The following is a 24,345-nucleotide window of genomic DNA, read 5'->3' as shown; positions in this document are numbered from 1 at the left end:
CGATCAAACCCATCGACCCGCTCTCTCTGCTCCTTAAACGCTCGTCTCCATGGTAACCTTTTAAGTCAGTGCTGTCAGCCAATCAGGATGCAGCGAGATTTTTTATTTTTTTTAAATTATCCTCCGTGTGTTGTGTTCATGTGTGGAATTTCTCATCTCTGACTCCTCCTGTGTGTGTTCACGTTGAGGTATTTCAGATCCACCCGTTGAATTTTCCAGGCACCGTCTATATGTTCCCTCCCTGTTTGTTTTTTACATTTTTATTTCAGCTGCAGTGCGTTTTTTTTTTGTTACTCACGGAGCTTCTCTTCTAGTGTAATTTCAAAGAAACTGCAAATCTTTACCTGCCGATGTCCCGATTTGTCCACTTTTAGATTCATTAAAAGTCAGTGTTCCAACACAGTAGAACAAATAAATCGATAATTTGAATTAATTTTTGGTGCTTTAATGTTTTTGGACCCTTTTTTTTTTTTTTTTTTTTTTTAGGATTTGTATTTGAAGTTTTTCCTTTTGTTTATTTTCAGACAATTAGAGCATATATTTAATTCTGATTGTAATAATTTTGCCTATTAGATATTACACAAAAATGGCACAAAATTACAAAAAAGATGTTGTTTTTTCCCCCTCACTGTTGATTCATTTTTCACTGCAATGTAAAGTCCTGCACCTGTATAGAAACCATGAAGAAGAGAGCGAAGAAATGGTGCAAAAGGATGCTTAAATAATGCAAAAATGAGACAAAAAGACATAAAATTATACAAACATGTCACAAAAAGACACAAATTGGCACAAAAATATTCTTAAAAACACTAAAATGACACAGAAAGACACAAGATGCAAAAAAATAACAAATTACTTAAAAATGAGACAAAAGACACAATTGAAAATTTGTAACAAAAAGATACAAATGATACACAAATATTCTTGAACAAAACAAAAATGTCACAATAACACATAAAATGAGACAAATCACATAAAAAGACACAAATGACACAAAAAGATGCAAAAATGACTAAAACTAAGCTAAAAAAATGAAGAAAAATAATGCAAAAAAAAACCACAGATAAAAAATTTGACAAAAAAGACTAAATAATTGGAAATTGTCACAAAAGACACAAAATGACAAAAGTATTCTTAAGAAGATGCAAAAAATAACAGATAAAAATGACAACAAATGAGACAAAAATAATAGAAAAATGGCACAAAAAGACACAAATGATACAAAATGATGCAAAAAAATGACAAATGAAGCTCAGTTAAAAAGATGTTTAAAAAAATTATACAAAAAAAGATAAAATAATAGAAACATGTCAAAAAAGGCACAAAAACGACACAAAAATGACAAGTTAAAATGGCATGACAATTACTCAAAAAAATGCAAAAATTAGGCTCAAAAGGTGCAAAAAGTAACAGATTTAAAAAAAATGCACTGTAATATAAAGTCCTGCAGTAAAGAAACTGACATTTCTTTAACTATTTGTTGTCCATAAATTTAAAAACCTGGAGTAGCATGTAGAATGTTTGTGTACTGTGTATTTCACTACTTGATGTTTTCTTCTTGTCCATCTGCTCTGAATAAACGCGTCCTGCAGTTCAGCTGAAAGAGGAATTTTTGCCGTGTCACCGTTGGTCACAGCTGAGTCACTCTTTCCTTCTCATTTATGCGGAGGACAACAGAATTTTTCATCTTTTTGCTGAATCTGCTCAGTGACGGCGGTTTATTTTTTTGACAGATTTTCTTTAAATTAAAAGCGATTTTTGAATGAATTTCATGGTTTCAAGCTCAAATCAGGCTCCTCAGGCTGTTGAAAAGTTGACAATTCTCTCCGTTTTGTGTAATTTTTTTAACCTGGAAGCGCCTTTTGATGTTCGGAGGGTTAAATGTTAAAAATAGCCCAGCATTTAGTGACCTTTGTTGCTCAGAAAAGAGCCATTGTTTCTGAAAAATCCAACTGTGTGACGGTGGTGGAGTTTTTAAAGATCACCGGGAAGTTTGTCAACTTGACTCATCAGCTGGTGTTTTTTTTTCTTCATTTTTGTTTGTCTTCAAACTGACAAACCAGGAAAGAGTCTTATTTTTATGCAGCAGGTACAAGGAGTCACGGAAAGTTCCATCAGTGGTGGCTCAGAAACCACAGAAGAAGAAGTGGATCAAAGTCTTCCCTCTCGTGGCAAATTCCACCGAAGTTGGAGCTGAAATAAAATGTGTCTGGGAGGACTGTCGCGTCAGACGGAGAATCACACGCCAGGCCGAGGCGTTTAGCGCGTATGTGTGGTATTTATCTACCGGGTCTGGTGTTTGCCTCTGTCTCTGGGGAAACGCTCATGACAGGGCATCACACTGAACTCATAGATTATTTGTTTTCAGTGAGGAGATGATTTTAGTGTGAAAAGATACAGAAGTCTGAATTCAGGGTCACATTTTACCCACTGGGTTGTTAAACTCATCTTAGTTCCGGTTAGTTCCACATTCAGCCCAATTTGATCTCCAGTTTCTGGTAAAATCACAACATAATAACCTATAAATATATGAATGTTTCCCTTTGCTCCAGATCATAGCGTCTACAAAGGAATAAAGCATTCAGTCTCAGGTATCTGGAACTGAACGATGTAGTGTTTTACTTTTATGATCAAAATGACAAAAGTCAGATTAAAAAAAGACAAAACGAGACAAAATAGTACAAAGACGAGAAACAAAATGACAAAAACAAGAACCAAACCGACACAAATGGGACAAAAAAACAAGCCAAAATATTACAAAAATGATACACAAAGCGACAAAAGCGCGAAATAAAATGACAAAAAAATAGACGACACAAGAGGGACAGAAAGGAAACAGAAAACGAGAAACAAATTGACAAAAGTCGGACACAAAATGACAAACGAGCCAAGAATTACACAAATGAGACAAAAAAATGACAAAAGCGAGGAACAAAATGACAAAAAACAGACAGAGGTGTGACAAAATGGCACAAACAACACACAAAACAACAAATAAAGAAAACCACTAAATGAAAAAGTAAGACAAAATACAAGTGAGACAAAAAGGAAACAAAACAAACGAGACGAATGACAAGTGAGACAAAAATAAGACAAAATATTACAAAAATGAGACACAAAATTACCAAAATGAGACAAAAAATGACACAAATGAGACAAAAAAATGACAAAACGAGAAAAAATGGACAAGTGAGACCACAAAACGACAAATGACAAAGCTCAGACAAAAAAACCCAACACAAACAAGACAAAATATTCAAAAAACAAGACACAAAATGACAAAAGCGAGAAACAAACCTACAAAAAAGATGAGACAAATGACAAGTCAGACAAAAAAACAAAAGACAAATTATTACAAAATGACACACAAAATTACCAAGACGAGCCAAAAAATGACAAAACGATAAAAATAGACAACACAAGTGAGACAAGACACAAAGCGACAAATGACAAATCTCAGAAAAAAACAAAAACAACACAAACATGACAAAATATTAAAAAACGAGAAACAAAATGGCAAAAAATGAGACAAACGACACAAAACAAAAAAATTACACAAAAAAGTTAGAAGCGACAAAACAATGGACAAAAACGAGACAAAAATTACAAAAGCAGCAAAACGACAATAGACAAGCAACACAAATAAGCCAAAAACCCACAAATGATGCACAGAACAACGAAAAAAGCAAAACACAAGATGACAAAAAACACAAGCGCGACATGAACGAGAAAAGTCAGACAATAAAAGACGCAAAACAAAAGCGAGAAACAAAATGAGACAAGTGACATGAAACAAAAAACAAAACCAAAAAATTAGACAAAAGTTACAAAGTGACCAAAAAAGAGACAAACGACAAAAAATGATGAAAGCAAGAAAGAAACACTGCCTGCAGTTCTGCCAGAAAGTCCATGAATTTTTGTCACATCACCGTTTGTCACTAATAGCTTTACAGTTGCACCAAGGAGTGTAAAATTTTTGTTTTTACCAAATCCAATTGCAGAAAATGGTGTGTTTTTAGGGGTTTTCTAAAAATGAGATCGGTAGAAAGAAGAGATTTTGGAGAAATTTTGGGATTTGAAGCTCAGATGGAGCAACATCTCACAGATGAGTAGTTCAAGGACGGTCAGAAAATGAAATATGTGATCTTTTTATTCCGTTTCATGGCAAATGTACGAATGTCTGCATCAACGAGGCATCTCTGAGATGTAAAATATTACTGAAAATGAGCCAAAATGACATTTAAATCCACAGAGCGCTGCTTTCATTTGGACGTTTTGCTGATTCACTTGAGGAAATGCCACCAGATGACGGCTGGAAAGCGTCACGCTGAGTCAGACATGACGGTTTTAACGATGAGATCAGAGCTGCAGGTACAACAGAGTCTCCTGTTCTGGTAAAAAAAAAAAAAACACCCAGTTTCAGTTTTCCTTCCTTGAACGTCTGACATTTACGAGGAGCAGAGCGGACAGATATCTGCAGAAATCTTCCTCCTCGTCGCCCCCTTCTTCTTCTTGTTTCTGTTTGTGGCCGTTGGTTTCCCACACTGAGGGGAGTGAAGGGCAGCGGGACGATGATGACAGCAGCAGCAGCAGCTTTTATTTTCTGCTCAAAGCCCCTCCCCAGCCACACAAACACCCCACCCAGCTCGGGTCAACATTTACACGGGTGGAATTAGCGTCCACACAAACACACGCTGAAGCTGAAAGACGTTCAGATCCTCACAGGATCACGTCGGCTTCCCCGAACGGCCTAAATTTGGAGGGTGTGTGTTGGTAGCTGGTGTGAGGACCGGTGTGAGGCCTTCAGGACATCTGTGGGAAGTGAGGACAGGTCAGAATCCGGTTCAGGTGGTTTAGAGGACGCACGGATGTTTGTTTCACTTTGTAAAGACCTTCAAAGGGCCGTTTGTGGGTCCAGATCTGGTTTTAGGGTTCAGAGCAAAGACTCTGGGAATGTTTTATCCGAACACGGTACATAAAGGTGCACACATTTTTAAACTGAAGATATTTTTTTGACTGTTCTTTAAAAAGGGGGGATTTATGTAAACTGAGGATGTTTTTTAATGCGAGAGAACTTTATGAACTGCAGACATTTGTGTAAAAAGAGGACATGTTTATAACTAGAAAAGCACTCAGAGCTCAGCCCTCCTCCAAGGCTGCTCAAGTCGGTGAATCATTTCTAACGGACGAAATCTTGAAAAGCTTCATGACAGAAATCACGACAACATAGAGTGTGTCCATTTTATATAGATGTACCCACAAACAAAAGGACCTTGCACTGAGCACAGATGTGTTGTGCGCGGATACAGAATCACGTGACCTAAATATGTAGCCAACAGCGGGAATTGATGGGACTCAAACGCCCTCACAGTTTAATCAACTTTTCCTTGTATGATTTCCAACGGATAAGTCCTGATAAGTCCGCAGTGGTGAATTTGTAGCAGGATCGCAGTCATGTGATCGTCAGCAGGCAGCTGACGTAGCGTTCACTTGTTGTCATGGTTACAGTAACACCATGTCGCTGTCTCACAATGACACAGAAATCTTAAACACATTAATGGATCCAGACTATAAGCCACATCACTGCTAAAATCTTATCACTTGGTCCTTGTATCATTTCTGACCTTCCCTGAAAATTTCATCTAAATCCGTTTCTCCGCTTTTGAGTAATGTTGCTAACAGACAGACGGACAGATTCACACACAAACGTACGACAATCATCACATAACTCTGCCGTGTTCTTTGGCGGAGTAAAAATGAAAATGTTTTTGTAAATTAGGGACATTTGTTTCTGAAAAAAAAAAAAAAAAGGATGTTAAAAAGCACTTTTATAATGTAAGGATGTTTTTGTAAATTGAGGACACCCTTTTTTAAAGAAAAGTGAGGACATTTTAGTCAGGACATGTTTCTGAACCGTTAGGATCTTTTTTTGAGGACGTGTTAAAAAGGGAGGATTTTTTAAAAACTGAGGATGTTTGTTAATCCTTAGACCGCTTAGATAAATGGGTCAAATATTACCCGGTGAGTTTGTTTTCCAGCAATTTCATTTTCCAGATATTCCTCAAAAAACATGTTTTTTATATTATTCAATTTAAATATTTAAGGTACCTTTTATACTTTTATAGACATTGTAATATTTGTATTACTAGCCCAAGCTCTTTATCACTGATTATGTCACACAAGAGGTGATGAAGACACAAACTTGGAGGGAAAAAGTGGAAAAAATGTCAACAAAATGGAAGTTGGCATTCTATTGCTGTTCTGTGTGTTATTCTTTTTTTTTTCTTTTTTTTTTTTGCAGTTATCAAAATGTTCAAAAGGTGCTATGAAGTGCAAAAAAACATTTCAAACAAGAAATCACACAAAAATATAATAGAAGCAGTAACACAAATGATTATTCTTAACAAAAAGGACAAAAATTGTATAGAAACACATTGATTCTTGTACGGGTCATTTTTGATCCACTTATGAAAATGTTTGGTCCAATCACTGGAGCATCTCAGGGTTAAACAATCGGGATACGTTTTTAAAAAGTGAGGATTTTTTTTTGTGCACTTCTTTTAATGTGAATAAAGTAAGGAGACTTTTATGAGGATGTTTGTGTAAATTGAGGACGTGTTTCTAAAAAAAAAAGGATGCCTTTTCAAGCGACGTTCTTGTAAAGTAAGAAAACTTTCATGTTGGTGAGAAAACTTCAAAGTTAGTGGTTTTTGCTATTTATTTGCTCTAGCTGCGTCTTTCTTTATGTATTGTTTTTAATTGTTTTTTTTAAACCTTTTTGTATGGTTTTTATCTGTACTTGTTTTTCCTGCAAAGTGACCTTGGGTGTCAAAGGCGCTTACAAATAAAATGTATTAATATTATTGTTTTAAAGCTCGTGTCCGGAATTTCCGTTTTTCAATTTATGTATCATTGTTTAACAAAGCTTAAATGTATTAGTCTAGTTCGATACTATAATATAAAGTTAGTATAACGCGATATGAAAATTTATTCCTGAGCTCCGCCTTCCTCTCATAGACCCCCATGTTATTCCAAAAAGCGCCGGTCGCTGCCGACCAATCAAGTTCGAGCTTCAGCTTTGTCATGCTGTCAATCAACGGTTACGCGCACAGCAAGCAAGCCCATGCAGAGGTGGGCGAGCTACGCACTACGCAACCGCGCGCACATTTGTTTTGCTTGTGGATGAGAGAGCATCAGGGATCAGCAACTTCCAGAAAAGTTACCGATCCCACGGCTTGTCAGGCCAAGAGACTGCAGGACGTTTTTTGGCTCGGGGTGCTCGCCTCGCTCCCCGACCACGGCCTCCATAGCCCGCCTGACGGCTTCGTTTAGATGCCCGACCTCTGGAGGAAGATGTTGGGGCGTCTGGGACATACTCTTCGTCAGAGGAGTCATGCAATTCTGAACTCTAGATAGAAATAAATAAACAATGTAACACATATACACACGTAAATGCACTAAGTTTGATAAACAACGTCATCGAGAGGGATACACGAGTGTAATCACATATTGAAACTTTACTCGTTCGTCCTAGCAGATTCATGTTATTTTGGTATTAGGACAAGTTAGGCTCAATACAGAATTCTAACGTAATTCCTTTATTATTGACTAAATGTACTAAATGTAGAAGAGTGGAAAACAGCAAAACAGGCGAGATGCTGCAGCACTCCGGGCACTTCTCTCATGTACTGCGCTCAAATAAAGGGGAGGGACCAACAGTGTTTTGGGAGACGCTGCGATTCAAACTCCGGACACGAGCTTTAAGTAAGGACAATTTCAAAGAAACATTTTTTAGAAAATGTATTTTTTGTAGACTGAGGACATGTTTTTAAGACTTGATGATTTTTTTTAAATCAAGTGAGGGCATTTTTTGGAATTAGAGGACGTGTTTTTAAAAGAGAACATTTTTGTACAATAAGGACACATTTTAAAAAGTTATGTCATGTGACGACATGTTTTTGGAAATTAGTGTTTTTTTGTGAAGTGAAGACATTTTCCAGAAACTGGAGTCACTTTGGTTGATTGTTTTTGTGAGGTGGAGATGAGTTTTTTTTGTTTCGTGTGGAGCTGAGCGTCGTGTCTGAGGGTTCAGGTTGTGTTTTTATAGAGAAATACTCGTGTCCTCACAAACACAGGCGTCCTGACATGTGGCGGTGTGGTGGTAGATGTCTGTCCACACGCTGTGACGCATGCTTCTGGTTTCTCTTCACTGTGTGGCTGTTTTTTTATCTCCGTGTTTACGTGCAGCAGCGGTGACGCATGCCCCGCAGTTTTCAGCAGCAGCAGCAGCAGCGTCACGGTCTTCATCTCCGAACTGAACTGTCACCGTTTGGGAACGTCGCCCGCTTCCTGTTTCACGAGACGGCGGCTTCACAGCTCCAGTATAACGACATCTGACAATTAGTGGCTGCTTCTGACCAGAACACCTCACTGGAGCTGCACACAATCACATCATTGAGCCAACATGTTCCACATTTGGCATTCCTCGCTCCAAATTTCCTGCCTTTCGTGCTTAAATTGGAGGTTTTTCTGGTCGAGGTTTTGCGCTTAAAAACAATCAATGAGAAACTGTTCCTTCCTCCTCTACGGTGTAGAGATGTGCAGTTTTCCGTCTCCGCTCAAAGCGCCGTAATGATTATGTGCTGCTGCAGGAATTATCCCTAAATGCTACGTAGCTCTCCATGAGCTGGCACAGCAGGAGGAGTCAAATCCTAATATCTGTGTGCTTCAACCACCAGAAGCTCTAAGTTAAGAGCAGGGCAGGAAACTGAACCTCTGCATGCACCGACCACAGTGGTCCATGGATCCAAAATACACACTTTGACTGAGGAAAACCCTCAGATGGAAGCCCCTTAATCAAAGAAAGTCAAGCAAACTCAGATGAATACAACTGATTTTTACTAACAGAAACCCAGTTTTTGATCATGCAGTGTTTGCATTTTTCTGTCTGACCATCTTTCCATCTTTCACTGATTCTCTGTAAAATAATTAAATTTTAAAATAGGCTGCTTTTGTTCTGATGTGGCCTCCACGCCACCTAACACATGAAATATTCTCACAGACATTTTAAAAAACAGGAAATTTTGAGTTTGTGGTGCCCCAAATTTCAACACCAGGATTTAAGCTTTTAGTGTAAATGTACATCGGTACCAAACATCTCTTTGATTGCTAATAGTCGTAATGACGCAGCAAAAACAACTAAACCAGTCGACTCCTAATTGACACGTGAACAAATACAAGAGAAACAGGTTCGTAACTCAGCAGTATTTCTATGGAAAAGCTAATTCTCACAGTAAAACATCCCAATTAACTTTTGCCTCCTAGAAGAGTTTTTCTTGAGTTTGGTGAGGCTTTTTTTTAACCATGCTTTAATTTTTTTTTTTACTATCCTTAATTTTACCAAGCCTTAGTTCAATTTAAACACTTTAGTCGTATAGAAACTGACTCTTTCTACAATTTCTACAATTACCTATAGAGACCAAAACGTTTTTTGCACCAGACTGTCAATATGCTTATTTCTGCAGTTAAGTTGGATAATCAGCTATACATCCATGTAAATATGGTTTTTGGATGTAACAGCTATGTTGGCTTCAGCTTTAGTTCTCCAAAAATATCAGAAACCAAAAAAATCTCAATTAACCTTGTTTATAAAACCTTTTCAATCAGTATTTAGTGTAATGGTGTTCTTTACCGCTCACAGATCAGGGTTCAATGAGAATAATTCACTTTTAAAAAATGCACGCCAAATCTTTTTTTTTTTTTTTTTAGTGTACATTGAAAAAACCTATATGTAAAATACAGTAGTTTTATTTTACATTTTGAAATTTTGTCTTTTTGTGGATTAAAGCCTCTTCCGTTCAGGGTGGGTTTGCAAATTTATGAAATGAATGCTTACGCTTATTAAGCCAAGAAGAAGTTTCACACCGAAAAATGCTTTTAAAACTTGCTTGAAAATTGGTCAATTTGCAACATAACCGGACTGTTAAACTGACATTAGACTTTTATAGGTGGATGCAGTTTTACACTGACTTAGTAATGCCACTTCTAAAACCTGTTACAGTTGCACCAAGTCCTTGGTTTACGATGTCTTTGATCTACGACATTTTGAGGTTACGTCTCCACGAAACGGCACATAAATTTATTCAGAAAGTCTTGCTCCATCATTCAGATGTACAGCATTTGCGACGTTAAAGCAAATTTCAAAGTAGGTGGCAAGCGGCTGAATACGTCGTCACGTGACGCTACAGGAGAAAGACGGCGTTGTTTATATTCGTTCGTTGTATGCAACATTGGATTGTGCTACATTCACTTTCTTTTGTTTGTGTTGTCTTTTTGGGAAACTTCATGCCCTTCATTATGGCTCCCAAGCCTAAGTCAGACTCTTCTGATGTCAGTACTTCAAAGAAAAGGAAAGTCATCTCCATGGAATTGAAATTAGATATAATAAAACGCTGACGGACGAACAATTAGGATTTTACCACTGTTAGCGTAGGTGAGTAACACCGATACTTACAGTGCATCCGGAAAGTATTCACAGCGCGTTACCTTTTCCACATTTTGTTGTTACAGTCTTATACCAAATCGGATTCAATTCATTTTTTCCCTTAAAATTCTACACACAACACCCCATAATGACAACATGAAAAAGTTTTTTTGAGATTCTTGAAAATTTATTAAAAATAAAAAACTAAGAGACCACATGTACATAAGTATTCACAGCCTTTGCTTAATACTTTGTTGATGCACCTTTGGCAGCAATTACAGCCTCAAGTCTTTTTGAATATGATGCCACAAGCTTGGCACACCTATCTTTGGGCAGTTTTGCCCATTCCTCTTTGCAACACCTCTCAAGCTCCATCAAGTTGGATGGGGAGCGCCGGTGCACAGCCATTTTCAGATCTCTCCAGAGATGCTCAATTGGATTCAAGTCCGGGCTCTGGCTGGGCCACTCAAGGACATTCACAGAGTTGTCCTGAAGCCACTTCTTTGCTATCTTGGCTGTGTGCTTAGGGTCGTTGTCCTGCTGAAAGATGAACCGCCGCCCCAGTTTGAGGTCAAGAGCGCTCTGGAGCAGGTTTTCATCCAGGATGTCTCTGTACATTGCTGCATTCATCTTCCCCTCTATCTTGACTAGTTTCCCAGTTCCTGCTGCTGAAAAAACATCCCCACAGCATGATGCTACCGCCACCATGCTTCACTGTAGGGATGGTATTGGCCTGGTGATGAGCAGTGCCTGGTTTCCTCCAAACAAAACGCCTAGCATTCACACCAAAGAGTTCAATCTTTGTCTCATCAGACCAGAGAATTTTTTGCTGATGGTCTGAGAGTCCTTCAGGTGCCTTTTGGCAAACTCCAGGCGGGCTGCCATGTGCCTTTTACTAAGAAGTGGCTTCCGTCTGGCCACTCTACCAAACAGGCCTGATTTGTGGATTGCTGCAGAGATGGTTGTCCTTCTGGAAGGTTCTCCTCTCTCCACAGAGGAACGCTGGAGCTCTGACAAAGTGACCATGGGGTTCTTAGTCACCTCTCTGACTAAGGCCCTTCTCCCCCGATTGCTCAGTTTAGATGGCCGGCCGGCTCTAGGAAGAGTCCTGGTGGTTCCAAATGTCTTCCATTTATGGATGATGGAGGCCACCGTGCTCATTGGGACCTTCAAAGCAGCAGAAATTTTTCTGTACCCTTCCCCAGACTTGTGCCTCGTCACAATCCTGTTTCGGAGGTCTACAGACAATTCCTTTGACTTCATGCTTGGTTTATGCTCTGACATGCACTGCCAACTGTGGAACCTTATATAGACAGGTGTGTGCCTTTCCAAATCAAGTCCAATCAACTGAATTTGCCACAGGTGGACTCCAATTAAGCAGTAGAAGCGTCTCAAGGATGATCAGTGGAAACAGGATGCACATGAGCTCAATTTAGAGCTTCATGGCAAAGGCTGTGAATACTTATGTACATGTAATTTCTTTGTTTTTTATTTTTAATAAATTTGCAAGACTCTCAAAAAAAAACTTTTTTCATTTTGTCATTATGGGGTGTTATGTGTAGAATTTTAAGGGAAAAAAATAATTGAATCCGATTTGGAATAAGGCTGTAACATAACAAAATGTGGAAAAAGTGAAACGCTGTGAATACTTTCTGGATGCACTGTATGTACATGAGTATATGAGTTCTGAAAATCCCGTTACGTTGTGCCATAGGAACGGAATTCTGACCTAAGTCAAGGACCCCCGTATAAGATACTAGTGAAATATGAGCACTCTTGTCACCTTAGTGGATTTTATTTGGATTTTAGTTGAGTGAACCAAACTAAAACTGATGCAAAAGTCAGAGGAGGAAAAGATGAAAATGTGAAGTAGACGAACCCCACCATGTGAAGGTTGGAGCTGTTTGTACAGATTATGTAACGTCGCATGTGAAACTATTAAATCTGAGGAAACGTGTGAATCAACGTTGGAGTAGGAGGAAGAGGGAACAAGGAAGGATTTAAGAGAAGACGGGAAGGTGGGAAAGGTTCTTCTCTCCCTCTGTCCTCAGTGAATCATTGACCGCCGAGCTCGTAAACGGCAGCGAGCGGCTCTTTATCTCACGTACCTGAGGAATTCAGGGCCGGGGTGGTAGGTAGGCGAGGCTCGGAGGGGGCGAACACATCAGCAGGAAGGTGGTGAAGAAAGTTCAACTTCCTGCAGCAACCCGACTGTGGTGGTCTTTTAATTATACACTTAATGAAGTTGGACCACATTTGACCAGTTCTGTTTGAGACGGGGTCAGTTGGTCCAGATTTGATCAAATCTTTGGCAATTATTCCAGTTCTGGTCTAGACTGGGATCAGTTGGTGCAGGTCTGATCAAGTCTTTGTCAATTAGTCCAGTTCTATTCTAGACAGGGTCAGTTGGATAAGGTTCTTTCCAGTCTTCATCTTTTGGACTGGGTGTGTTCCAGTCTTTGTTAGTTAGACCGAGTGGGTTCTGCTCTGTAATTGGTCCAAATCTGTTCCAGTTTACATCAATTGGTTGAGTTCTGTTCTAGTCTTTGGCGATTGGTTCAGTTTTGGTCTAGATGGGGTCAGTTGGTCCAGTTTTTGTCTAGACAGGGTCAGTTGGTCCAGGTCTGATCCAGTCTTCTATAGTCAGACAAGGTCTGTTAGAATCAATGAAAGTTGGTCCAGATCTGTTCCAGAATATGTCAGTTAGGCCAGTTCTGTTCTAGCTGGGTCAGTTTAGACCAGGTCTGCTGTAGTCTGGTCCATGCTTGTCCATGTTAGTGTTTTTGTCTGTTCTAGTCCCAGTCTGTTCTAGACTTTGTCAGTTGTACAAAGTCTGTTCTAGTCTGGGTCATTTGGTCCAGATCTGTTCCAGTTTACGTCATTTGGTCCAGTTCTACTTCAGTCTTTGGCAATTGGCCCTGTTCTGTTCTGGATGGGGTCAGTTGGTCCAGGTCTGTTCCAGTCTTTGCAATTGGACCAGGTTTGTTTTAGTCTGGACAGTGCTTTGTTAATGGATTCATATCAGTTTCAGTCTGAGTCAGCTGGTCCATTTCCATTCCATTCTACGTCCTCTGGTCCAGATCTGTTCCAGTTTACATCAGTTGATCCACATCTGGTCCGGTTTCTTTATCAGTTGGCACGTTTGTTCTAGTCTTGGTCATTTGGTCCAGATATGTTCTAAGTCTTGGTCATTTGGTCCAGATATGTTCTAGTCGGGGTCAGTTGGTCCAGTTTGGTCCAGATGTGTTCTAGTCTGGGTCAGTTCATCCATTTCAGTTCCAGTCTATTTAATTTGGTCCAGATCTGTTCCAGTTTGTCAGTTGGTAAAGATCTGTACCAGTTTACATCAGTTGGTCCAGTTTTGTTCCAGTCTTTGGCAATTGGTCCAGTTTATTCTAGATGGAGTCAGCTGGTCCAGGTCGATCCAGTCTTTGTCAGTTGGACCAGGTTTGCTGTAGTCTGGTCCATGCTTTGTTAGTCATTCATGCCTGTTCTAGTCTGTGTCAATTATTTCAGGTCTAGACTTTGTCAGTTGTGCCAAGTCTGTTCTTGTCGAGGTCGTTTGATCGAGGTCTTTTCCAGTCATCTTCAGTTAGCCCAAGTCTGTTCAGTCTTCAATAATCGGTCCAGTTTGGTTTCTTTCTATGTCGTTTAGTCCAGATCTGTTCCAGTTTACATCAGTTGGTCCAGTTCTACTCTAGCCTTGAGCAATTGATCCAGTTTTGTTCTTTTTTGGGTCAGTTGGTCCAGGTCCGATCCAGTCTTTGGCTGTTGGACCAGGTCTGCCATAGTCTGGATCATGCTTTGTTATTGATTCATGTCTGTTTCAGTCTGGGTCAGTTCTTTCAGGTCTGTTCTAGACTTTGTCAGTTGTATCAAGCCTATTCCAGTCATCATTAGTTTGTCTGAGTCTGTTTCTGCCTTACCCTGAAAATATAAAGAAAAATCAGAAGCATCAGCATCTTTTAAACTTATATTACCGTTCAAAAGTTAGGGGTGACCCAGAAAACTCACACCTTAAGTCATGTGCTAACAAGGGTTTTCTAATATCAATGAGCCTTTCAGCACCATTAGCTAACACAATGTAGCATTAGAACACAGGAGTGATGGTTGATGGAAATGTTGCTCTGTACCCTATGGAGATATTCCATTAAAAATCAGCTGTTTACGGCTAGAACAGACATTTACCACATTAACAATGTCTACACTGGATTTATGATTAATTTAATGTTATCTTCACTGAAAAAAGTGCTTTTCTTTAAAAAAAAATAAGGGCATTTCTAAGTGACCCTAAACTTCTGAATGGTAGTGTATTTTTTGAGGGATCAGATAGAAAATTGCAACTGGACCAACAGTCAGTGCAGGTTTTGCTTCTTTCCTTTCGGTTTGGGTCTTGTAGCTGCACAAAACACTGATTGCAAACATCTCTTGGGCGCCGGGGCCTCTTGTGATGCTGCTATATTTTACTACTTTATCCATCACATGATAAAAATAGTGATTATTTGCAGCCACGGTTTGTTTGTGAGGAGTGAAAGATGGAAAAACATCCACATCCAGCAGGTCCTCCTCCTCCGTCAGTTGCACACAGTTTCCACAGGGTTGTCCCCGGCCCGGTCTGTAATTAGGCCCTCTGTGGCCTGGCTGCTGCCCCTCTTCAGCTGCTGGCCCCTGGGCCCGGGTCCAGCTGGACCGGCCGGTCGCGGCGTCCCGCAAAGACATCATGAGCAGCGTGAGAGCAGCGATGTAAAACACGGCAGCAGAGCAGTTGTCGGCACATGAACACGAATGAGGCCGACTGCAAGAACCGCTTCTCTTTATCTGAGGCACTTAACACTTCCGGTTATCGAGTCCAAACGGCTCTGGAGAGAGCCGCAGACACATTACGGCTTCCTCAGCTGACAGAAGGTGGACTTTGGGTTTGAAGCCAGCTGCTGTCGTCAGGCGTGAACGCATCCAATTCCTTCTTTTACTGCAGATGCAAAAACGTGGCATGGAGAGGTGCAAAAATTAGCAAAATAGCAGAAAAAGATGTGAAGATAACAGAAAAATGACACAAAAAACACAAAAGGATGCTAAAATAAGACAAAAATGGCACAACAAGATAAACATGAAAATAACACAAAAATGAACAAAATAGCACAAAAGGATGCTTAAATAGCACAAAAATTACTCTAAAAGACAAAAATACCAACAAAAGAATGCTAGAATAACACAAATGACACAGAAAGACAAAAATGAACAAAATAGCAACAAAATTATGCTTAAATATCAAAAATTACACAAAAGGATGTTTAAATAACAAAAAAATAAAAAAAATGAACAGAATGGCACAAAATTAGAGTTTAAATATTTATTTCATGCTTAAATTACAGAAATAACACAAAAAATGACATGGACAGATGTTAAAATGGCCTAAAAATAACACAAAAATAAACGAAATGGCACAAAAGGATGCTTAAAAATATATAAGTTACACAGACACAAAAATGAACAAAAAAGCACAAAATTATTGTTTAGATATTTATTTAATGCTAAAATAACAGAAATATGACACAAAAATGACTTAAAAGCATGCTAAAGTAACACGTGAAGATGCAAAAATGACACAAAAAAGCACAAAAGGTTGCTTTAATAACAGAGAAATTGCAGAAAAATCACGCGGAGAGATGCGAAAATGCCGTGGAAATAACATAACATTGCACAAAATTAAACAAAAAGATGCTTAAATAACACAAAATGACACAAAAAGACATAAATCAACAATATAGCACCAAAAGATGCTGAAATAACATTCAAAAATCACACAAAAATGAACAAAATAGCACAAAATAATGCTTAAATAACAGAAAAATGATACAATGACACGAAGGAAGAAGCTAGAACAACAAAAACTACACTAAAAGAGACAAAAAAATGAACAAAATAATGCTTCAACAACAAAAATGAGACAAAAGAATGCTCAAATGGCAACCGCAATGTGTTTGTAACAGTCAAATACTCAAAAACTTCTCATCTTTTTCTGGAGAACTTCTTAATTTAACACTTGTGCATGATCCAGTTTGGTGTTTTAGCTCCATAAATTATTTAAATACATCATTCATGTGGCCAAATACTGAAAGTTTCTGGTTTAAATTGATCATATATAAACCTTTATTTAAACTCCAAACCCCATAAATATCCTCTCTGAATTAAAAATGCAGATTTTCTGACCAGAAAGCGTCCGAGTCACGAGGTATTTTTAGTCAGGACGGGTCTTCAACGCCTGTTTTAGTTCATCATGAAGCCCAGAATCCTCCTCTGCTCCTCTCTGACGTCATCCACACCTTCGCTTCATTTACCTTTCACCTCTCGCTGACCGCCGGTTGTCGTCACGGCAACCTTCAGGCCGATGACACATAGGAAGCGAAAGGCCGGTATAAACCAGACGCCTGAAAATCCACCAAGTTCTGCCTGAAAAGTGCATCCGTGAAGAATTATTACAGGTGAACGAGTCATTTAGGTTTTTTTTAAGAAATATTGAGCTTTAATGTGAAACTAAACCGATAAAGACGAGTAACTTTCCAAACATTCTGTTTAGATCACTGAGGAACTGCATCTTAATTCCATATTTTATCCACCTGTTGTGTATTTTTCTTCAGAAATGATTTTTATCTATGTACACATATCTAGTAAAACTGTAAAAATAAAAATATCCAAAAAAACAACGGGTCAACACTGTCAATTCCAACATCTGACCATAAAATTTCTCTATTTTTGCTGTATTTAAATCAGAAAAATATATAACATTTGCAGTTATTTGACGTTATTTAAAAATTTTATTTTTGAAAAAATAAAACCCTAATTTTCTCTGTTTTGTTAAATTATTGATCATATCTACTAAAGTGGCAAAAAATTTACAAAAAATCTCACCAAAACTGTAAATAATGCCATCAAAAATGTGTAATTTTTACAAATGTTAGTTTTTGTGATCATTTATTCTTTGAACTGTATTTACAACAGCTAAAAATGTTATTTTGCAGACATTTGCCATACTTTTTTTTTTTTGCATATTTTTGCTGCCAAATTTTGGCTTTTTTATTTTTTACTCAAATTACTGATCGTATCTCGTAAAATAATTTTTTAAAGTATTATTTTACAAAAAATAAAGCTAAAAAACTATGAATTGCAACATCTGACCATACAATTTCTCTCTATTTTTACTGTATTCAAATCAGCAAAAATGAAAAAAAATCTTGTTAATTAACAGATATTTGTTTTATTGAAAGGAAATCATTAAAAAAAAAACAATGCATAAATCACTTTTTTATCGTGTTTTTTAATATCATTTTGCAAATTCTGTATTTGTTAAATATATATATAAATAATATTGCAAAAAAAAATAAAGAATAAAAAAATAAAATAATATATAAATTTGTATTACTATATATTGGCTAAAAATGTCATTATTTTTACATTTGCTGTTATTTTCACCATGTCTGCTGGGGTTTTTTGTATCCTTTTTTTCAAACTTTGTGCTTCCAGACTTTCACATTTTCTGTTTTTTTTTTTTGTTTGTTTTTTTTTTGCGGCGCTAAACTGGAACTTTCAGAAACCTGCAGGTTAATTGTCTTCTATCAGACCTAACTTGTAGAAAAATGTCCTGCTTTGTTGGATTTTATTGATGTTATTTTGAAGTTTTTATGTCGTTTTAGTTCTGCTTTCTCTCCGGTTCATTTTTGTCATTTTGCCAGTTAATTCTGTGGTTTAATCATCCAGTATTTTTCCGAGGCTGCGTCCTAGAGCCGTCAGGTTCAGACGTCATCGCTCTGGGCTTTTGGACGGGAAGCCGAGGTGACGATGAGAGAAAAAGAGGCGGGAGGTAAACATGAAGTGTGAGACTCTCCGTCTCCACATTCATAAACAACAGCAGCTAAAACTAGGGCTGTTTACCCGCTAATAATAGAGGAGCTCTGGTCCGACCTCTCCTCACCTTCACCGCTCGCTGCTTTGCTTTGGTTCAGGGGGCGGAGCCTGGAGGCGTGGCGGCCAGGTGAGCGTCGTCCTCGTCCTCGCTGTTGGACTTTGTCCGGCAATAGAAGCAGGAAGGAACTTTCCAGAGCGTCACTCCGCTCCACCAGAGGTTGTTGACCTGTCGTAATCACCTTTTTTATTCCTCGGCTGGTGTTTCCTTTCTGGTCCGATAACAATCCTCACACCTCGAGGACGTTTTTGTTCTGGTCCTAAATACAGACTGTATGGAAGCCCAGTGCTGCCCAAAAAATAAAAAGAATCCTGCATTATTTTGGCCTTATGAAACAAATAAAGTTTAAATCTGAAGCTTTACAAAGCTTTTAGTGAGATTTAACTCAAAGTTTAGCTGTTGGCTGCAGTTGTCAAACAAACTTTGGAAAGAAATAACGATAAAAATGATAATCATAACAAAAGAAATAGAATAAAATACAGTAAAAGAAGTAGTTATTTACATGCGAAGACAATGTTCAGGTGCCTTTAGTGAGATTTAGCTGTTGGCTGCAATATTCAAGCAAACGTTGGAAATAATAGTAATAACAAAATCATGATTATAATTAAAATTCAAATAGAATGCAATGAAAAATGTTGCATTAGCACTAGAAATAAAGTAAACCAGTGTTGATTCAACTGTAAAAAGAATAAACGCCAACTTTTTTTCTAATTGTTTACATGTGAAGACAATTTTCAAGAGCGTTTAGTCAGATTTATCGCAAAATTTAGCTGTGGTTGCAGTTAAGTGAAATTTTGAACAAAATTGAAATAAAATAGTGTTAATGATACTAAAAAAATTAAATAAAATGCAGTGAAAAAATGTTGTGCTGGCACCAAAAGTAAAATCATCCATTGGTCAAGCAAGTTTTTGAACAAAATAGCAATAAAATGATGCTAATGATGATTAAAAAAAAAATAGAAGAAAATGGAGAAACATGTTGTGTTGGTGCAAAAAGATGTAGCTGTAAAAAGAATAAGCACCACATTTTTTTTGTAATTATCTGCATGTGAGGACAGTGTTCAGGTGTTTTTTAGTGAGACTTCACTCAACATTAGCTTGCCTGGCTGCACATTTTTTTGAAAAAAATCATCATAATGATAAGAAATGGAATGAAAGCAGTGAAAATGTTGTGTTAGCATAAAAAGCCAAATAAATCAGCTCTGAAATGTTTTAAATCCAGTGCAGGAATTGGTTATTTTATAATCTAAAGAGGTGATTGCAGAATAAAAAAGACAGTTTTTCTTTAAAAATATTCACCATAAACAGCATAAAAACTTTCTGATTTCTGTTTAGAATTGAGTGCTTTTAGCATTTGTATTCTTGGCACTAATGGGCTGCCGTAGGGCTGAGGAGGAGCTCCAGACTATCGAATAGAAAGCTGGTTTCCAACAAATGGAGCTGAGCGTTTGACATCAAATGATCTGCAGAGAGCTGGTCGGCAGCCAGCAGCCGGAGGCGAAGAAAGGGACAACTTTCTGCTGCACATTGGTTCCTCTGTGCCCGAAGCAGAACGAAGCCTCGCCGTTTATTTTTACCACATTTAAACAAACAAATAGCAGAAAATAAATCAATGCGAAACCTCGAAACCTGACCACAGTGTGTTCAGGAGCCCCTCTGCCCCGACAGCGAGCCGGAGACCACCGATCTCTGCCGGTCAATATTTGAGGAGCTAATTTGGAGAGTTTGTCCTCTCCATCGGGGGGAGAAAAGAAAAACGAGAAGGATTTAGTTAAGAGAGAGTAGCAGGAGTTTAGCTGCAGCCTTATCTGTCAGGTAGTCACAGATCAATGCCAAATATCAGCACTTTGCTGGATTTAAATCTCACATTCATTCACAAAATGCAAAGCCGCCCCACAAACCGTCACATAAAACCTCTGCAGCACATCGATTTGTGTTTTTTTTTTCTCTGTTGTGTGTCTGTTTTTCTGTCTCTTGTTTCGTGTCGTTTGTCTCATTCTTTGTCATTTTTTCTTTCTTTTGTCATTTTGTGTCTTCTTTTCGTAATATTTTGTCTTTTTTGCTGTTTTTTTTTCTCTGACTTGTCATTTTTTTAATTTTTTGTTGTTTTGTTTCTCACTTTGGTCATTTTTTTGCCTCATTTTTCAATTTGTACGTTCTTTGTCTAATTTTTTGTCTCTTGTTTCCTGTCATTTTGTTTCTCACTTTAGTGATATTTTGTGTTGTTTTTTCTTTTTCGTCTGACTTGTCGTTTGTTTCCTTTCGTCTCGCTTTTGTTTTTTGTCTAATTTTTGTCATTTTGTGTTTGGTGGTCTTATTTGTGTCATTTGTGTAATTTTTTGTCTCGTTTTTGTCCATTTTTTTGTCACTTTGTAGCTTTTTTCCAATCCAACACTGGGCATCCATGATTTCACAAGCTGTAGGAATAAGAACTGAAATCTGCACTGTTTTGAAACTTGGCACTGAAGTTCATCACGACAAGCAGTGGTTTCCTTTTTTATTCACACATGAAGACTTCTACACTTTTAATTCCTAATGGACACTATTGCTGATGACCAAAACATGTTTTCATGTTTCTGTAATCCTCCAGTTTGTCCAAAGCTCTTTAATATAATGATAACTTTATTGCTAAATTCTAGTTGTTGTTGTCCAGGAATTTTCAAATTCACTGTTTTACAAAAAAGCAGAAACATTTAAAACATTAAAGCACATTTTAATGTTTTGATTGAGACGCCAAAATAGTTATTTGTTTTCCTTCCTGTACAGAAAAATGTGTTTTCATGCTTGTATGTTATTTTCTTTCTTCTTCTCTTGTCTTAAAACTCTCCTCCTTTTCTTCTCTTTCTACTAAAACTCTCCTCCTTTTCTTCTTCTTTTCTACTAAAACTCGCCTCCTTTTCTTCTTCTCTTCCACTAAAACTCACCTCCTTTTCTTCTACTAAAACGCAACTCCTTTTCTTCTGCTGAAACTTGCCTCCATTTCTTCTTCTCTTCCACTAAAATTCACCTCCTTTTCTTCTTCTCTTCTACTAAAATTCACCTCCTTTTCTTCTTCTCTTCTACTAAAATTTACGTCCATTTCTTCTTCTCTTCCACTAAAATTCACCTCCTTTTCTTCTTCTCTTCTACTAAAATTCACCTCCATTTCTTCTTCTCTTCCACTAAAACTTGCCTCCTTTTCTTCTTCTCTTCCACTAAAACTTGCCTCCTTTTCTTCTTCTCTTCCACTAAAACTCACCTCCATTTCTTCTACTAAAACGTAACTCCTTTTCTTCTGCTAAAACTTGCCTCCATTTCTTCTTCTCTTCCACTAAAATTCACCTCCTTTACTTCTTCTCTTCTACTAAAATTCACCTCCATTTCTTCTTCTCTTCCACTAAAACTTGCCTCCATTTCTTCTTCTCTTCCACTAAAACTCGCCTCCTTTTCTTCTTCTCTTCTACTAAAATTCACCTCCTTTTCTTCTTCTCTTCTACTAAAATTCACCTCCTTTTCTTCCTCTCTTCCACTAAAACTTGCCTCCTTTTCTTCCTCTCTTCCACTAAAGCTCGGCTCCTTTTCTTCTTTACTAAATATCAGTGATTTTCATGTGAAACTTCAGAAACCTTTTCCAACCTTCTCCGTCCTGTTTCTCCTCCAGACTCTTCCTCTGCTGAGCTCTGAGCATCAGGACGCTCTCGGCTTTGACGCCGACCTCCAGCAGCTGTACGCCGCTGTCGTCGCCCACGGCAATGCGCGGAAACGCAAGCTTTCGGAGGAGGATGATGAACCCACCACGGTCGTCGAAGAACCACCAGCCGTCACCTCGACTCCAGGTGAGCTTCACAGTTCACAGAATTACACAGAAAACTTATTTAAAGACCCACATTTACTCTCAATTTTGATAAAATGTTAAATGAAAAGTGTTTTTATTCAATAAAACAGCCTGAAACCCCCCCAAAAAAATCAATTTGCGATGATGTAAAGGTAGCAAATGTTTGCAAGAATTGCAGAAAGTTTGACGTTTTTACTGAAAAATACCTCAAAAGATCAATGAATTACTTAAATTGTTGCAGAAACGTGTGATTGAAACCTCAAAATTAGCTCTTTTCACACCCTTTAATTAGAAATAATCCCAAAATTCTGACTGACCACCAAAGAATTTCATCAGTGTAAAGTTTAACCAGCATTTTTCTGGTTGCATTTGGTCGTTTTCACCCTTCAGCTTCTGGATCCGTTGAACCAGCAGACAGGAAACCGAGCCACAATGGACGAGGGGAAACGTCTAGAGCAAAGATGGCCGACAGACCCGCAGTACAACAGGTGCTTATTTATTCAGTTTTAACCCTTTAAGCTTCAGTGTACCGCCGGCGGTACACCTACTAATTTGCATAGGAATTTCAGGAATGTCCGACGGGTGCAAACGCGATTATACAAACACTATACACCGATGGAAAGCTTAGATTCTCATGAATCCGCCGGTATAAACCACTTTCAGATGCGATTACCACAGCGGGTGAGAAAAACACATTTGTCCGACAAAAACAAATATTCATCCATCCGTTCTCTATACACGGCTTCAAAGCACACAGCGCGACTCACATTTCCGGGTTTATTATTACACACAAAAAAAAGATTCCACAAAAAACGGCTATAATCCAACCTTTTACATCAGATGACACAAGCCAGTAAACTATTTTGTCCAAAACATGTCCTGAAGTCGGTATAAAATCCCCGAATCGGTCGTTTTCAAGGAAATGCACCTCCCGATGCGCGTCCAATATTCCCCGTATTTTTCGTAATTTTTTTATTTAAAAATAGAATATTAGCGATTTTTTGTACTGAAAACGGCTGGAATTGACTGAAGCTTAAAGGGTTAACCATCAATTCTCCGTTTATTCACTATAAAATAAGCAGTAAAGGTGACAGAAAAGTGTCTAAATGACAGCAAATGAGGATTTTAAAGGTAAAATAATCGTTTTAGTGCCATAAAAGAACAAGAACTGGACAAAATAATCTATGCTACTAATAACAGAGTAGATTTGATTCTGGTGGTAAAAAAAAGTAAGAGTTTAAAGGAATATTTTTGTCTTTTCTGTCTCCAGCCGTCCGTGACCTCCGACCCCGCAGAGCGACCGACCTCCAAACCAAAGAAGAAGAAAGTGGGACTGTTCAGATGAGCAGTAGAACGCCTGGTTTTAAAACTGCTTTTAAACTTTTACCGCGAGGGACAAACTGCTTTTATAATCCGATTTTTAGACCTAAATAAATCAACTCTTTGCTCTTTTTTAAAGACTCTGCGACCCACAACATCAGGATTTTAATGGTTTTAGCGACTATATTGTGGATTTTTGGGGATTTTTAAGGACTTGAAGCTATCAATTAAAGATGTAAATGTCATTTTAAATCCTTTTTTTGTCCATTATTTGCTAAATCAACAACTGAAAATATTCAGAATACATTGGATTTGACTCTCTAGTACCAATGAATGGTGATAATTTCATTTTTACTTTGATTTTAGTGCGACATTGTGAAGAAATGAGCTCATCTTAAAGCCTCCAGAGTGTTCTGCTCTCGTCCTGGGTTGTTGTTGTTTCTCCCTGACTCAGACAGACGGAGGACAACGAGCCGGCGGCGGTCGATTGAGCGGCCGATCTCCTTTTTCAGAGCCCGGTGAGATGTTGACTCAAGGTGTTGCAGCCTCCTGGGAATGCTATTGAAGTTCTAGCTGAGGAGCCACTGTTTGCCGCTCGACTCCGGAGAAATTCAAGCGTTTCTGCGCGACAAAAGGTGACCGAAAGTGTCTTTATTTAAACCCAGAATGCAGCCTGCACATTATTACACGTAAAAACTGTACAAATAAGATGCAGCAATAAGATAAGGTAATTTCAGGGTTAAATAGTTACGATTTAGTTTCATAATT

At 38.2% G+C, this 24,345-nt stretch overlaps 1 protein-coding gene across 4 annotated transcripts in view; it reads left to right on the top strand.

The window, feature by feature from the left end:
• The window catches only part of nhej1 (nonhomologous end-joining factor 1), a 35,604-nt gene extending 11,775 nt beyond the window's left edge, over window positions 1-23,829 (top strand). For all 4 annotated transcript variants that reach the window (XM_051942314.1, XM_022208179.2, XM_051942313.1 and 1 more), the window contains 3 exons: window positions 22,084-22,258; window positions 22,648-22,745; window positions 23,528-23,829. In XM_051942314.1, the coding sequence (XP_051798274.1) occupies window positions 22,084-22,258; window positions 22,648-22,745; window positions 23,528-23,602 (348 nt within the window). In that variant the 3' untranslated portion in view covers window positions 23,603-23,829. The remainder of the gene's footprint in view (window positions 1-22,083; window positions 22,259-22,647; window positions 22,746-23,527) is intronic.
• The last annotated feature ends 516 nt before the right edge of the window (window positions 23,830-24,345 follow it).

Source organism: Acanthochromis polyacanthus, chromosome 22 (assembly GCF_021347895.1).
Source record: "Acanthochromis polyacanthus isolate Apoly-LR-REF ecotype Palm Island chromosome 22, KAUST_Apoly_ChrSc, whole genome shotgun sequence".
Lineage (NCBI taxonomy): Eukaryota > Metazoa > Chordata > Actinopteri > Pomacentridae > Acanthochromis > Acanthochromis polyacanthus.
This window is presented reverse-complemented; position numbering and strand designations above follow the sequence as displayed.